This window comes from Coccinella septempunctata, chromosome 6 (genome assembly GCF_907165205.1).
Source record: "Coccinella septempunctata chromosome 6, icCocSept1.1, whole genome shotgun sequence".
NCBI lineage: Eukaryota > Metazoa > Arthropoda > Insecta > Coleoptera > Coccinellidae > Coccinella > Coccinella septempunctata.
Window position 1 is genome coordinate 5,870,859 of NC_058194.1, and position 17,932 is coordinate 5,888,790.

General features: G+C 38.8%; 2 protein-coding genes across 2 annotated transcripts in view; both read left to right on the forward strand.

Annotated features, from left to right (window-relative positions):
• The window catches only part of LOC123315471 (unextended protein), a 227,137-nt gene that overhangs the window by 87,830 nt on the left and 121,375 nt on the right, over window positions 1–17,932 (forward strand). The gene's annotated exons all lie outside the window — the stretch shown is intronic.
• On the forward strand, window positions 1,742–4,874 carry LOC123315472. The gene is made up of 2 exons (XM_044901168.1): window positions 1,742–3,197; window positions 4,062–4,874. Exons 1-2 carry the CDS (start codon window positions 2,045–2,047, stop codon window positions 4,835–4,837), a joined length of 1,929 nt encoding a protein of 642 aa, XP_044757103.1. The 5' UTR covers window positions 1,742–2,044; the 3' UTR covers window positions 4,838–4,874.

The window sequence follows — 17,932 nt, forward strand, 5'->3', positions numbered from 1 at the left end:
AAGCTCTCTCGATATCCATCAGAACTAATCCTGTGGCCTGTTTGGTCTGCATTCCTTCGGTGACGTATTCTATGAGCCGTAGTAATTGGAGTTCAGTCGAGTGTTCTCGTCGAAATCCAAATTGTTCGGGTGGAATTATCTTCAACATTTCTGTTTCCTCATTCAGCCTTTGGGCGATAACCCTCTCGACGACTTTTCCTAGTGCTGATAGTAGGCTGATTGGTCTATAATTTTGAGGACATTTCCGTTCCTTTCCAGGCTTGTTGAAAACTATCATTTCCGCAGTTTTCCATCTCTTTGGGTAGTATTCGGTCCTCATCACTCCGTTTGTTATATTCGTCAAGGCTGCTTTTCCTTTTCTAGGCAATTTCTTCAACATATAATTCATTTTCCTATCTTCTCCCGATGCTTTCCGGTTTTTCAGTTTCATTATGATCTCTTTGATTTCTGTTGGTGAAGCCGGTTTTGGAATGATTTCGGTTTCCGGTGGTTCCATCATCAGTTCTTCGTTTGCCTCCACTTCTTCTTCTAGATCTTCATTGCCATCATCATTTCTGTAATTTATTCTGGCTTCTCTCTCAATTGAGTCGGCAAGTGCTTCGGATTTTTCAAGTCTCGTATATACTATTCCGTTTGCTCCATGCAGTGGAGGTATAACTGTCTGTTCTCGTCGTAACCCTTTTTGCATTTTCCAAGCCGAGTGATCTATTGTATTCAGTTCCCTTAATCTCTGGTGCCATCTGTTATTACACAGTTCTGTTAAAGCACTTTTCAATATCTGACTATGCTTATTCAGTTTCTTCTTGTCTTCTTCTCTTTTTGTTGTTCTGTAGATTTTTCTGAGTCTTCTGTTCTTTTCTATAAGTTCCTTTATATCCCTTGGCGTATCTTCATGTGAATGTTTCGGAATTGACTTCCTTATTCTCTTGATGCTTTTTTCATTGGCTTCTTTTATTTGATTTTCCAATTTTTCAAATGCTTCATCTAATTCATCCCGGGTGTTCATTTGGGGAATTTCCGTGATTTTCTCCTGAAGTATATTCTTATATTTCTTCCAGTCTGTGCGATCCTTGGTTTGTGTCTCTTCTTCGTTTCTTGGGCCATGACCCACTATGAATTCTATGGGATTGTGGTCTGAAGTTCCGTCTTCTATTGTGATGGAACGTCATGGCGCATAACAGTGAATTTGCTAGTGAGCTGTTAAAGTTCAAAAAAGAATATTTAATCAAAATAATAATTACCAGGAAAGTTCCCGAGGGTGTAAATGTGTCTCCAGGATTACGTAAATTAATAGAGGTGGGCTCCGAAGAAAATTTTAGCGAGCCTGCCGATAGTTGCAAAAATCTAAGCAAGAATAACCTTCAAAGTGAAACATCAACAAACACTTTGTTTACTGGCGAGGACAGATCACAATTAATGGAATTGGAGATAACTTACCTGAAGAAGACGTTGAACACACTGGAACAGATGATAAGTGACAAGAATATGATTATTGATTTATTGAATAAGAATCAACAAAATTTGAGAACATTTTCTTTCGATGTCAGAAGCGACGTTGCCGTTGTTGACAAACAGGCGGTAGATCTAACTAATGTTCCAGATAAGCAACAGGAGAAGCAGGTCAAGTCACAACATTTAAAAGAACACAAACCCGAGGAAATCTCGAGGAAGATTTACACATATAAGGAAGGGAAGACTGAACAAACAAAAAAGAGACCTAAATATTCAGTTGTACAGGGAACAGCCAAGTCATCGTCTTTTAGTGGCGCTCCAAAATATGCCTGGATTCATGTGGGTAGAGCAGGTTTGGAAACGGACGAGAAAAGTGTCGAACAGCATCTCAAGTTGAAATTTCCTAATAGAAAATTCATTGTGGAAGCACTACCACAAAGGGAAGGTGCAACTAGCCGCTCATTTAAGGTAGGTGGTGATTTGGACATGGTCGAAGAACTTTATAAGAGTGAAAATTGGCCAGAGAATATATCCATAAAAAGATATAAATTTCTTCGAATCAGAGATAATATCAGGGATAAATAGGCGTACAATGAACCAACCACAAAAAAAAGAACCATTTTCAATAGCGAACGTTAACCTGCAATCCTTAAAAAATAAAATTGATTTTTTCTCGAGTATTCTAAATGATAATAATTATGATTTGTGCTGTGTTTCTGAGCATTGGGCATCAGAGGATATTCTGAGCCGGGTAAATATTGCTAATTACGTAGTTGCAGACTCTTATTCCTGCTCTGACGAGGATTATGGTGGGGCAGCAGTTTTCATTAAGAACACAATACATTACAATAAATTACCTGAAATAAAACAAATGAGTATTGATCATCATTTTGAGGTAGCCGCTGTAAAAATTCCAGACAAACATTTAGTGATTGCTAGTATATATAGACCACCTAAAGGCCAATTTGATCTTTTCATATCGGGATTGTCTGCATGTTTGGATGAGATGACGAGGGGGACGTTAGAGAAGATTTGTGTTGCAGGCGATTTCAATGTTAATTTCCTGGAAAGTAATAAGTATTCAAATGAAGTCTTGAATTTGTTCGAGTCGTACGGATTATTCCCGGCTTTCAATGAGCCTAGCAGAGTTAGTCGAAAATCAAAAACTTGTGTTGACAATATATTTATTACGAACATATGCAAGGAAACTTACAAAAGTAAAACATACGACCCACACTTGTCGGATCATTCAGTACAAGAAATTAAATTGCTTAATGAGACATCTGTAACAAAAAGGAAATATATAACTAGGCATATGATAACGAGGAGAAATATAATTAAATTTGAGGAGAAACTAAGTGATATTGACTGGGATTCACTCAAATCCGAAAGAGCTGAAGAGACTTTTGATAGATTTCATGCAGTATTTAAAGGCTGCTTCGATAGCTGTTTTCCTTTGAAGACAGTAAATGTAAACAGGAATAAAAAATATGTTCACAGAAATGCTTCAAATGTGGCTTTGAAGAAGGCAGTTGATGCGGCTCTGACAATCCACAGTATTCGTCAGAGTGATGACTCCAAGAAACTCGTAGAATTGTTGAAACGATCTCTGAGAGAAAGTCACACTGCAGAAAAGAAGAAAGTGAACAGTGAGTATATAAGTTCATCAGAGGATAAAACAAAGGCCATATGGAGAGTAATAGGGGAAGAAACTGCTGAGTCGAGAGAGAAGAGGAAAGAAGAAGGTAAATTGACCGCAGATGAACTCAATTGTTTCTTTTCTAATATAGGAGCGACAATTTCAAATCAGTGCTCACCTTCTGCCATAGAAGCAATAAATTTGATGAGAAAGACTGCTTCGAGGGTACCCAGATCCTCAGGTTCAATGTTCAACTATCCGGTTACAATCGATGAGCTGAATCAGATTATTAAAAGGTTAAAAAATAAAAAAACTGCGGATATCTACGGAATGAATGTGGTATTGATGAAGAGGATTTACCCAAAAATCTCTAAGTTTATGTGTGATATCTTTAATCAATGTCTCGAGCAGGGAGTTTTTCCTGAACCACTAAAATTTGCAAGAATAATTCCCGTTTATAAAAGTGGAAATGAAGACGAATGCACTAATTATAGGCCAATATCTATTCTGCCTACTTTTTCGAAAATATTGGAGGAAATATTGAAGGGAAGATTGTTGGGTTTTCTCGACAGGACACTGGTTCTCGATCAATGCCAGCATGGATTTAGATCAGGTAGATCAACTATGACAGCGCTGATTGCGTTGATGGATAATGTTATTGAGGCATTTGATAGAGGTAGATTAGTTGAGGTTTTGGCCTGCGACCTATCCAAGGCATTTGATAGTGTGGTAGGAGAAATACTACTTCAAAAGTTGGAAATTTATGGAGTTAGAGGAAATGCGTTGGCTATTTTCAAATCATACCTGGAGAATAGAACACAGGTGGTCTCGTGGAATGATGCAGTATCACGGGTGGGGGTTCTTAGATATGGAGTGCCCCAGGGATCAATTTTAGGTCCCTTATTGTTTTTGTTATACATAAATGACTTACCGCTGAATGTACCGTGCTCCCTTACCTCGATGTTTGCAGATGACACCAGCTTTGTAAATGACTCGTCCAGGAGAGCAGAACTAGAAATTAGAGGTGCCAAGACCTTGGCTTGTGCTGAAAAATGGTTTAGCGTGAATGGATTAAAACTCAATGTGGATAAGTCCCACCGTATGATAGTAGCCGACAATGAGGCTCCGCAGTGTATCAGATTGTTAGGTGTGACTGTGGACAATCGACTTACCTGGAACACTCACACAACATCACTATTGAAGAGGCTTTCGACTGCAATTTTCACCATACGTAGGATGAGGGAGGTTGCAGGCACGGACATATCTAGGTTGACCTATTTCGCCAACTTCCACCAGACTGCTACATACGGCATAATATTATGGGGTCATAGTTCCGGACTGATTGATGTACTCCTGAAACAAAAGGAAGCTGTCAGAGCCATTCTTGGAGTCCCAAGAATCATTTCATGCAGAGAGTTGTTTCGATCATTGGGTATACTCACCGTAACATCTGTGTATATACTTAACTGTATAATGTATGTCCATGATAATAGAGCTAAATTCAGGAAAAATGATGACAATCATCACTATGGTACACGGAACAGAAATGAACTTAGCATTGAGTATCATCGCCTCAAAAAAACACAGACTGGCACTAATCATTTTGGGGTTAAATTTTATAATAGACTTCCATCAAAAATGCGGATGCTTCCACGAAATAGGTTGCTGAAGAAGATTAAGGAAACGTTAATTAAAAACACTGTTTATAAGTTCGAAGAATTCTGGAACATTAAGTTCGATGAATAACCGTGCTTACATTTTTACATTTATATGTTTGGACCTTTTGTATGTGTATTCAAATGTTTCTCGTCTTTTATATTTATGTTTTATACTGTTCTATTTTTGAACTTATTGTATTTTGACCTGCCATGTAATATATTTTGATGGTGAATAAATGATGATGATGATGATGATGATTGTATCAATGCTGATTACTTCAGTGATGTCTTTCATTACGACAATGTCCAGTTTTCGGGTAGTCCATTTACTCTTGGTATGTAGGTCGGTATATCAGGTCCTATCACAACTGCATTAAGTTTTTCAGCATAAATCTTTAGTCTTCTCCCGTTGGTATTTTTCACCCTACTGTTCCATTCCTGCGATTTGTAGTTAAGATCACCAATTATGATTTTCGGGTGTCTTCCTTCTAGTAGCATTTTTAGATCCTCTTCCAGCATGTCCTTATCCGGTGATTTATAAGTCGAAATAATTTTCACTTGTCCTCGATTGGTATTCACAATAATCGATATTGCTTCTACTTCTTGACCATTGAATATTTGGTCGAAATGGTGATCCATATTCCTTCTAGCCAGTATAGCAACGCCACCTGTGCTGTTAGGTCTATCATTTCTGTAGATATCGTAATTGGGAAATGCTATCCGAACGTTGGGGTTAAGTCTTGTTTCTTGGAGAGCTATGACATCCGGTCTCTTCTCTTCAATCAGTTCTTCGAATTCTGGTCTGCGGGCTCTCAATCCTTCGACGTTCCAAGAGACGATTATGAGATTGTTCTTTATCGTTGTATCAGCCATTAAATATTCTTAATAATTTGCTGCATCTTCTTCTCAATCTCTTTCTCCAGATTCTGCATCATCGAGCTGAGGAGGTTTTTCGTGAACTTATCCAGTTCCCCAGTGATTCCAGAAATTCCTTTTCTGGTTTCGGCTTTTTTGACGGTTTTTGCCTTTTCCGTCTTTTTCTCTGGTTTCTTCGTCTCTTTGACTGCTTTGGTTGCAGTTTCCTGGGGTTTCTTTACTTCCGAAGAGTTTTGGGCTGGCTTCGGAGTATTTTGTGTTGGCCTTGAGCTGGTTTGGTTTGATCTTGGCGATCTCTTGGCCTTTTTAGTGACCAATTTCCATTCGCTACATCCCTTGTAGCTGGCTGGATGCCCTTGCTTACCACAGAGAACACAAGAAGCATTTCGCTCCTCGTTCTCCCTGGTAAGCGTACACTCCTTGGAGCTGTGATTACCGGAGCATTTCACGCACCTCCATGGAAAAGTGCACTTACTTTGGGCATGTCCATATCGCTGACAGCGATAACATTGTCCAGGCCCGGTCGTCCTTCTCTTAGGTTCAACAACACAGTTCATGTTGTAGAGCCTTCTCACCTAGAAGATACCCTTATTCTGGGTTTTAACCAGCAATAAGGGCATCGGTTTTTTTGTTATATTTGAGGTCATCCTTATGACCTCAGCATCGACGATCCCTTGATCCTTGAGGTCGTCAAGGATCGTCGGGATATCTGCATCCAGCGGTAGGTATCTCACTACCGCGTAGTTTTCTTTTCCTCCTCTCGTTGGAGAGTGTAAAACTCTCTGTTGATTTTGTGGAGGAATTCAGTCATCCTTCGATGATCTTGTGGAGTTTGTGGGACGACCCTAATTCCGTCCTTCACAGTTGTCGCTCTGCTATAATTAATGCCGTTTCGCATTAACGCGTTGGAAATTGACGTCCATTCGGACGTACCTCTCAGGGTGACTGGGGGGATTTTTTCCTTCCTCTCCTCCACTGGAGTGGTTTTCTGTTGGGCTTGGGTTTCCAAGACTCTTTTCTTGTTCGAGTCTTCATTGGACGAGGAGCTATCCTTTCTCACTCTTTTGGCGGGTGGGGAAATTTTGTTTTGAGTGGTTTTGACCACCTCCATCTTCTGTTTTTGAACCGGTAAGGTCACTTCTTGGACATTTTCCAAAATAATGTTCTTTTTGAGTGCTTTGGAGTAAGGACTTTCCTCATTTCCCTCCTGCAACTCGAGCCTCTCCCTGAGATTTTTAATCTCAGCAACTAAGCTAGATACGCATCTATCTAGCTCATTAACCCTCGCTTTCAAACTTGCGTTCTCCTCTCTCAAAATATCGTGTTCGGACACGACATTAGCGATTCCTGGCGCGTCTTCTTCCATTACGGAATCGCAGTCCGAATGGTCAGACATTTTAAAATCTAATTGATAATTACTTTGCTACTCAAAGAAATTGGAAATAAAATTTTTCAAGACAAAAAAGAAAAATGTATCTCATGCATAAAAACAAAACGACCCATCAAAAATTCTCTACGCTATGAGAAAAATCAGAAAAAAGATACGAAAAATAAGCTCACCTGATGTTTTCTGCAGAACCATCGATCGAAACCTGGACGCCGCAGATGAACACCAACTTTTTTAACGAAATGAAAAATAAATAAATGAAGGATCATTAATTAACTGGTGAAGTAAGACACTTGTTTTTATAATAATATACTTTGACTATCGATTTCGGCACTAGGCCATCATCAGGTCAGCTGAAATATAAATAATACATAGATAATAAAGTTAACAAGACGTCAAATAACGTAAAATATTTACAAGTGTTTTGTTCACATTAATATTTTCTGATAGACACGAAGCAATATATCACAAACTCACCGTCAATGAAACATGTACAATTAAAAGACATTAGATGTAATATAAAATTATAGTTTTCCTTTGAATATTCGTTTTCTACCCTATTTTAGATGTTCTAGGTTAAGTCGGTATAATCTCTAATTCCCTAAGACCAACACCTCGACAGTTTTCAATTCTTCTTCTTGATTTTATGTATTCACGTACACATGAACGCGTATATGGAGGCAGGTGGAAAAGACTATATAGCAGGAGGGTGAATCATCTTGAATAGATTGACCGTCAGGAAATCTTTAATATCATTGAGGAGATATGCGTCGTTCTTGCATTTTAGAATTTTCAGTTGTTCCAGGAGTGTTAATTTATGGAAATCACTATGCTGATGAAGTAAAGTTAGTTTATCGAGAGAAGTAGAGTGTTTGCTCTCAATTAGATGGTTACCCATGGCCGAAGCAGGTCTATTCTTGATATGTTCGTTGAATCTGATCTTTGAAGCTCTAGTTGTCATACCGACATAGAAAGCAGGGCAGTTACCGCAGGTTATTTTATATATTCCGCTTTTTTGGGTTTTGTCTTTTTTGGGCTTATTATTGATAAGTACTCTCTCTAGTGTCCCATGTGAAGTATTAACTAGATTTAAGTTGAAGCCCTTTAGTAATGATTGTAGTTTGCTGTTGAGGTTGGAAAAGTAGGGGATGGCTATGTATGTCGTCTTGACAGAAGTATGTGGATATATCTTCTTAAGAAGTTTTTTCTTCATTACAGTGGCTAAGATGTCATAGACAAATTGTTTTGAATAGTGATTTTCTGTTGCTACTTTACAAATATTATCTAGTTCTCTTTGATAGTTCACTTTAGATAGTGGGATGTTGACTAGGCGGTTCAAAAGAAAGTGGAAGGCGGTCTTCTTGATTTGAGGAGAATGGTAAGAGTACTTAGGAATTACTATATCGGTCTGAGTAGGCTTTCTGTAGATGTTAAACTCGAACGTATTATCAGGTCTTAGGGTTATGTTCAGATCTAAGAAGTTGATGGTATTTTCTTCTGAAATTTCTGAAGTTAATTTAATTTTGGAGAGTGAATTGATGAATTCTAGGAAGGATTTCAACTCTTGTATTGTTCCACACCACACACACACCTCAAATCAAGAAGACCGCCTTCCACTTTCTTTTGAACCACCTAGTCAACATCCCACTATCTAAAGTGAACTATCAAAGAGAACTAGATAATATTTGTAAAGTAGCAACAGAAAATCACTATTCAAAACAATTTGTCTATGACATCTTAGCCACTGTAATGAAGAAAAAACTTCTTAAGAAGATATATCCACATACTTCTGTCAAGACGACATACATAGCCATCCCCTACTTTTCCAACCTCATCAGCAAACTACAATCATTACTAAAGGGCTTCAACTTAAATCTAGTTAATACTTCACATGGGACACTAGAGAGAGTACTTATCAATAATAAGCCCAAAAAAGACAAAACCCAAAAAAGGGGAATATATAAAATAACCTGCGGTAACTGCTCTGCTTTCTATGTCGGTATGACAACTAGAGTTTCAAAGATCAGATTCAACGAACATATCAAGAATAGATCTGCTTCGGCCATGGGTAACCATCTATTTGAGAGCAAACACTCTACTTCTCTCGATAAACTAACTTTACTTCATCAGCATAGTGATTTCCATAAATTAACACTCCTGGAACAACTGAAAATTCTAAAATACAAGAACGACGCATATCTCCTCAATGATATTAAAGATTTCCCGACGGTCAATCTATTCAAGATGATTCACCCTCCTGCTATATAGTCTTTTCCACCTGCCTCCATATACGCGTTCATGTGTACGTAAATACATAAAACCAAGAAGAATAATTGAAAACTGTCGAGGTGTTGTTCTTAGGGAATTAGAGATTATACCGACTTAACCTAGAACATCTAAAAAAGGGTAGAAAACGAATATTCAAAGGAAAACTATAATTTTTTATTACATCTAATGTCTTTTAATTGTACATGTTTCATTGACGGTGAGTTTGTGATATATTGCTTCGTGTCTATCAGAGAATATTAATGTGAACAAAACACTTGTAAAAATTTTACGTTATTTGACGTCTTCTTAACTTTATTATCTATGTATTATTTATATTTCAGCTGACCTGATGATGGCCTAGTGCCGAAATCGATAGTCAAAGTATATTATTATAAAAACAAGTGTGTCTTACTTCACCAATTAATTAATGATTCATCAGACTCACTCATGGAGTTTTTCGTTCAAAAAATTAAATAAAGGATGTATGGAAGTGTGAAAGTTCTAATGTTATTTTCAATGTTAGGTGTGGGAGCCTCTCCAATCCGACCACCACGCTGCACTTCTGATCAATTGGGAGGTGTTAAACAATGAAATCTATTGACCAATCGCGGACAGTATGAGTTATCTAACAGTAAAGTTTTCAATTTACAAAGATTGGGGTGTATTAGATCGGGATTAACAATTCTCTCAATGCTCGATGAGATGAATTTGATTTTATTCTGCCCTTTGTCAAAGATTTTGATGTATTTATGTATTTACCGCGGTTGTTGTTCTGTTAGGTTCAGTTTGAATGTGAGATTTCATTGATTTATTTTACATTCTACTGATTTTTAGTGCCCTGAGGATGGCCGAAAGCTTGGCATTATTGAATAAAGAACTGTAACAAAGACCAAACAGACTTTTTACCCGATAATTTTCTCATTCATCAAACTGCATCTTTACAAAAAATTTTCAACTTTTAACATATTGTTTTCGGACATGTCGTCAAGAGGAATAATCGGCGCAGTTACAGTGAATGCAGGACGACGGAAAATGGTCAAAAACTTGAAAAACAGACAAGTTCGACCTGAAAATAGGTTATATTCATGTTTAAAATGAACATACGTAATTCAAAGAAAAATGAAATTCATTCATTCATTCATTGCTATATCCCGTTGCCGGGAATGAACCTACAAAAAGACGAAAAAAGGGAGAAAAAAAAAAAGAAAGGAAAAAAAGGTGCGAACAGACTTATAATTTTTCAGGGCTAATTTCGACTGTGTGCTCTCCTGTGACTGTAGAGTCCCAACCGTGACCTACATATCCTACCACACTCCGGGCATGGATAGTCACCAACCAGATCTGGCCGCCGCTGTATCCTTCTCGAGTCTCCATTATAACTGTGTAAAAAGCTTCCACACGTCATCCTCTGTGAATCACTCGATGTCGCGAACGTGTTAAATAACTCGAATAACATGGTTTCAGCAAAACGATTACACAGCAAAAACATCTAATACCGGATGTGAGAACATCTACGGTTACAATCTGGCAACGCCGACGACGGTACTGTACATACTGTACAAAGAAATGTACTGTTCTGAGGGTATATATATATATCGATATCCTCCATTCAAAAAAGTTATCGAATTATTTCTCATAAACTACCTCCTCCCAACCCACTGACGACCTGTCAAAAGAATAGGGGGGGGGGGGTATTTATTTCGTTTTTTATGATGATGATTATGATTACATTGCACGAATTGAACCTAGCAAACCGTTCGACGTAAACACCCGAACGCCAATTTGAACTTGAAAAGGTATAGTCGCGTACAGAAAGCTAAAACTTGTATTGAAATTACTTTACAGCATGCAAAAGAGAATGCATGGAGATCTTACAGTTGTTGAAATTAGAGCGAAATAATAAAAGCAGATAAAAACATCAAGTCAATTAATTTTTTATCTCCTTTTATTATTCCACTCTAATTTCTCTGAGATCTACATGCATTCTCCATTGCTACAACGTAATTTCAATATAAATTTTAATATCTAAGGAAGGGGCCATGTCATCTGCCACCCTTCCTTAGGTATTAGTTCTTAGTTACTTTTCATAAACTCCATTAATTCTCAAAGAGATGCTAAATGTGTGTATTGTTCTCTTCAAGGAATGCACGGTATACTTACTTATTTCTTAGTGGCAAGTAGCTTAGTTAGTCGAAGTATTTCACATGGGATGCTCCTCCGCACTTTTATCCCTCCGGAGTCTCGTGCCTGGTATTCAAACCTTTTCGGATAGAAATGGAGAGTCAAATGGGGAATGTTTTTTTTTTTTATAGCAGGGGGAATCTGCGACCGTGAAAACACGGGGCTCTATCTCTCGCCCAGAGGAACCCATTTCTAGGGAACACTGTGGGGTTACTCACTCTCCTGAGTTCGCGACCCACTAAACCTAACCTGCTTTTTGTTGGTTCCGAGCATTTGCCTATAAACCATTTATCCCTTAATCGGTTGATTTCTTCTTGCACATTGTCGTGCTAGGGTTTTCATGTTCGTCCATTTCGGATATCTCTTCTTAGTATAGTTTTAATAAGTTCTCGTACTCATTTTAATCTCTCCTCAATTGATCTCTCGGTCTCCTTTTGTAAATTCTCATTCTTCTTCTGTCTTCCTCCGGATCGTAGTCCACTAGTCTCCTGAGTTCTTCGTTTGGATGTTCCTTCGCTGTTTCGAATAACTTTTCAGCTTTCCTCTTCATAAATTCGGTGATGGTTTCCCACTTCAAATCTCGATATATCTGTTTGTTCCTGACAAACCAAGGCGCATCTATGGCACATCGTAGTAGCTTGTTTTCTGTTGCCTGAATTCTTTGTATATGGCTCTTTGCCGCGAATCCCCAAGCACCTGATCCATAAGTCAGTTGCGGTCTAGCAACGGCTTTGATTATTTTCAATTTTGTCTCATTTGACATGTGGCTCTTTCTACCTATCAGCGGGTAGAGCATATTCATCGCTGCCTTGGTTTTGTCAACGGCTTGTTTGATATGGCTTCTCCATGTTAGACCTTTGTCTAGGGTGATACCTAAATATTTTGCTTCGTTTTTCCATTCGATTTCTTCTCCATCTACCTCTAGATTTGTCGTAGTTCTTAGTCTCCTCTTCTGCAGTAATATCGCTTGGCTCTTTTGTCCGTTGAGTTTTATTTTCCATTTAATACACCAGTCATTTATTTCATCTATAGCTTCTTGTAACATTCCTTCTATAATTTCTGGCTTGCGATGTCGCATTGCGATTCTTGTGTCGTCGGCATATAGTGTCAGCATAGTCCTTGGAGATTTTGGTATATCGTGAATATATATGTTATACAGTAACGGCCCAAGTACTGACCCTTGAGGCACCCCTGCTTCCATATATCTGGTTGTGGAGTTTTCTCCTTCCACTTTCACGTAGAATCTTCTGTTCCACAAATAATTCCTAATCAACTTGCACAGTTTCATTGAATATCCAGCATATCTCATTTTGTAAATCAATCCTTCATGCCATACTCTGTCGAATGCTCTGGCGACATCTAGTAGTACAAGACCGGTTGCTTGTTTATTTTGGAATCCTTCTGTTATGTATTCTGTGAGTCTCAGTAATTGCTGTTCAGTTGAGTGGTCTCTTCTGAATCCGAATTGCTCTGCTGAAATGAGATTCAGATTTTCAGTTTCTTCTGTAAGCCTCCTAGCGATTACCCTTTCTACTACTTTTCCTAGGGCGGACAATAAACTTATCGGCCTGTAGTTTTGGGGGAATTTTTTATCTTTGCCTGGTTTGTTGAACACTATGACTTCTGCAGTTTTCCACTTTTCCGGATAGTGTTCAGTCCTCATTATACCGTTTGCATTATTTGTGAGAGCAGCTATACCTTTTCTAGGTAATTTCTTCAACATAGCATTCGTTATTTTATCACTTCCGGGAGCTTTTCTATTTTTCAAGCTTCTGATTATATCTTTTATTTCAAATGGAGAAGTTGGTTTTTCTATTTTGTCGTCTACTGGTGGTTCGTCCATTTCTTCTTCGTTGTTCTCTACAAGATCTTCCAGCTCGTCATTATCGTCATCAGGTCTGTAATTTATTCTCGATTCTCTTTCTATCGAGTCCGCCAGTGCTTCTGCTTTATCGATATTCGTATATGCCATTCCTCTTTCTCCGTGGAGAGGTGGTATTTTAGTCTTTTCTCTTCTCAGACATTTTTGCATTTTCCATGCAGAATGATCGATAGTATTTAGTTGTTGAACTCTTTTGTTCCATCTATTTGTTCTCATGTCCTTCAGGGCATTTTTTAGAACTTGGCTGTGTCGGTTTAGATTTCTCTTATTTATATCTGTTTTGTTGAGCCTGTATGTTTTTCTTTGTCTCCGATTTTCCCTGATGAGATCTTTGATTTCTCTGGGTGTATCACCGTGTGGATGTATCGGTGCTGGTCTCGTTATTTTCTTTGTGCTCTTTTTGTAGGCATCTATTATATTCCTTTCTAGTTTATCAACTGCTCTTTCTAGGTCTTCCGGTGTGTTGATTGTCGGTATTTCTGTTACCTCCGATTGTATCAGATGGCTATATTTCGTCCAATCGGTGTATTCTCTTGTTTGCATTAGTTCTCTTCTTGGCCCATCTCCTATTGTTAATTCGATGGGGTTGTGGTTAGAGGTTCCGTCCCACAAGGTCTCTATTGAGAATTCTCTAGTGATATTTTTCATAATTGCGATATCAATTATATCTGGTAATCCATTTCCGAATGCTAGGTATGTTGGTTCTTCAGGTCCAATAACGATAGCTTCATGTTTTTCAGCGAGATCTTTCAGTTTTCTGCCATTTCTGTTTTCCATCCTGCTGTTCCATTCTGGAGATTTGCAATTAAAATCTCCGATGCAGATTTTCGGGTTTGTTCCATCTAGTAAGTTGTTGATTTCTTCTTCCAATAGGTTATTTGGGGGTCTTTTATATGCCGATGTGACTTCGACTCTTTGTCGATTTATTTCAGCTACAATCGTCACTGTTTCTATTTGTGACTCGTCAGATCTTCCTTTAAAATAGTGTTTCAGATCTCGTCTAACCAGTAAGGCAACACCTCCCCCAGTGTTTGCGATTCTGTCACATCTATATATCTCATAATTCATGATATTCAATCGCGTATTTGGTTGTATTCTTGTTTCCTGTAAGGCTATAATATCAGGTTTTCTCTCTGATATTATTTCTTCTATCTCGGGTTTTCGAGTTCTGACCCCGTTTATGTTCCAGGAGACTATTTTAAGGGAATTTTTCCTAGTTGTATGTTCCATTATTTCAGTTTACTGAACATTCCTTGGAGTTTTTTCTCCATCTCTCTTTCAATTTTCAACATGATTTTGTTGAAAATTTTTTCAGTAAAAGTGTCTAAATCGTCGGCGGATTCAGAGACTTTTCTGTTTTCTTTTGTTTTGTTGATCGTAGGTTTAGCTTGGGGCATTTTCGGTGTCTCCTTCTTCTGTACTGGTTTGGGTACTTCTTTTTTCTTGTCGTCTACTTTGGAGGGGGTGGGCTTCTTTTTCTCCTGGACTTTTAGAGGAATCGTGCTCTGCTGAGCCGATTTCTGGCCTGTTTTCCTCTTCCTTGTAACTAATTTGAATTCGCTACATCCTTTGTAGCTTGCTGGATGGCCTTCTCCACCGCACAGAACGCATGTGGCATTTCTCTCCTCACCTTTTCTGGTAAGTTCGCAATCTTTTGTGCAATGATTGCCCAAACATTTGACGCATCTGTATGGAAAAGAGCACTTGTTTTGGGCATGTCCGTACCTCTGACATCTGAAGCATTGGCTTGGATTTTCTGCCCTTCTTTTTGATTCCACTACAATGCAGAGATTGTAGAGGCGTCTTATTTCGAAAATCTCCTTTCTCTGAGTTTTTACCAGGTATAAGGGTATAAACTTTTTGGTTTTATTGGATGTCATTCTGGACACCTCGGCGTCATGGATTCCTTGGACCTTTAGATCATTTTTTATTAAATCTAGGTCAGCATCTATTGGGAGATGTCTTATAACTGCATATATCTTTTTCTCTTCCTCCATCTGGTACGTGAAGTACTCCTTACCAATCTGGTCAAAATATTTTGTTATGTTCCTGTAGTCGTCCACAGTCGAGGCTACGATCCTGATCCCGTCTTTTACGACGGTTGCTCTGTTGTAGCTGAATTTCTTCAAGTAGAGAGCTTTTGAGATCTCTACCCAATCGGCTGTACCCATCGTCGTGATGGGTGGAATTTTATCTTTTTTAGGTAACTCCGTTGCTTTTTTTGCGGTCTCTTCGTCTGAAGATGAACTTTCTTTACGCGCGCGTTTTGTGGGCGGCGCGTTCTGGGTTTTAGCAACTTGAGTTGCAAAATTTCTCTTCTTCTCCGGTTCTGGAGCTACTTCCTGTTTGGAGGAATTTTTGGGGACCGCTACCGGCTTTGCAATTTCTGCAAATGTGGGGGATTTCTGTGCCGTATTCTGTTTTGCAATTTCTGCAAAACTAGGGGATTGAGGAGCTTTATTCTTGTTAACTTCCTCTCTCAAGAGGCGTATCTCCCCGACCAACTGAGACACGGTTTCAGTCAGTTTATTTATTTGAGCCTTCAACTGCGCATTCTCTTCTTTGAGCCTTACAAGCTCCTCTGCATCTCCATCGCTAAATTCTTCGGTGTCCGTAGCTTCCATGTAGGAGCTCTCATTGTCTGAGACCTCCGACATGGCTTTTTGTCCGTATTGAACTATATGAGGTATTTCGGAATAATAATGAATATTGGAAATCCTTACTACTATGTTACTATTAAGCTATGTGGCTATATTAAATATTTTCTATACTATCAGAAAAATAAATCGACTCACCAGTGATATCCGTGGAACCAGCTATCTTGGGATCTGGACTCGACACTGAATACACTGAATTTGAACGAATTTCCGCTCTATAACACATACACTTATAGAACTTACGAAAAACTTCGGAAGTTTCGTAGACGGAATCATAAATTCCGCAGCTTCGCCAGTGTACACTTTCACCTCCGCTTTCACTTTTACGGCACTGTGACACTTCGACTTTCTCGTCCGCTTTCTCTTTTATGACGTATGGGGAATGTTTGGAACCAACGTCAAACGTTGCCCAACGCGACACTTAACACTCCGACAACCAATAGAACAACCGTTTCAGACGTCGGACGCACACCGGGCGATAATTCTGAACGCTACCATGGTGTAGTTTACCCCATCTGGTGAACCCACACAACCCTTGTTGGACATAGATTTTCTGAAGGCTGGCTGTAAAAACTTGAAATTGTTAAATTTTCATTTATTTATTCAAGATAATACCCATTAAACGAACTACACATCCTGCGAACAGGTGAATTCTTAATCCGGCGACAGACTTCGTTCTTTTTCATCCGTTCGTATCGCCGCGATTCAAACCGTCCTTCCAAAAGCGCCAAAATCCGATGTGTGTGGTGAAAAACCATCGTGCCGAATCGTCGGTTAAAATATCTGTCGGAGCTGGATTTTTGGAACGACGGTTCATCGGTTCTCGTTCCAAGCGGACAGTGTGTGGAGATTTCGTTCACAACCGACGGTTACTTTTCATTATCGGAGAACCAAACATTAGGGAGTTAATCTTTGGTTGAGAACGTGTCGCGTATAGCCTTAATTTCATTCTGTTTTCTATAATTTTATTTAGTAACTTCAACTACGATGGCCAAGAAGACAGCAAACGAACAATTTATTACGAATTTCATCAATTTGTACAGGCAATTTCCTGGCTTTTTTATTTTTATTCAACACAATAACCGCGGCCGCTATTGCTAAAAGAAACTTTGATACTTTGAAGTGTAGAAATCTTACAAATTTATTCTGAAGCCTCTCGAGTTTACGGGTGTGAAACTAGCAACGGAATATTCATCCACACTTCTACCGCTATGCCGTCTCGCATCAACTAGGATTGAAAATTGAAATCTTCGATGAAAAGAATGTTGACCGAGGGCTGTATATTGAAGATGATTACTCGTGTGTATAATTACCTTTGTATTCCTTATTGATCGTTTAGTTTAATCCATTGTCGGGACGGGTGAAATCGAAAATTTACGTTACGTATTTCTTTGAAATGTGGCGAAAATGGAAATAAGCGCCATATCTCATGAAGAGATGTTGGTGTTTTGTTAATATTGTTCAGTATTTCCTTGAGTAGCACTGTCCTGTTGGCAAGATAACTAGATTGACTTCTCTGAACCCTTTGACGTTCACCATATTGATAGTGAATAGAAAATAAAGCCTTATTTTTGGTGAAACTTTATTTGGAGACTGCAAAGACAACGTCCGCTCGACCGGTTTCGGTGAATCAAATCACCGTCCTCAGGAGTCAAGTAACAGGACGACTGCAACGGAAGAAAATAGGTTCAAGATGAAAGATTTTTAAGAAAATGGGGAGTAAAAAACTTACGCTGCAGCAGCTCTGTTATGATCTTTCAAGCAAGCAGAAAAATCAGAGACAATACAAATACACAATAATGTAACGAGCACAGCGCGCAGGAATGGACCGCGACCATCGAAGACAGACCGACGGATGACATCGGGAGTCAACCATCAGTCAACACATAGGCAGGGGCACAGAAGGATAAAAGGTGCGGGGGCCTGGGGTCA

What these genes read in the sequence shown, in the direction of transcription:
- LOC123315472 (XM_044901168.1), top strand. Translation starts at nt 2,045, where the DNA reads ATGAACCAACCACAAAAAAAAGAACCATTTTCAATAGCGAACGTTAAC. An exon ending in AGAGAAGAGGAAAGAAGAAG is followed by an intron (nt 3,198 to 4,061) that starts GTAAATTGACCG and finishes CGATGTTTGCAG; the next exon opens with ATGACACCAGCTTTGTAAAT.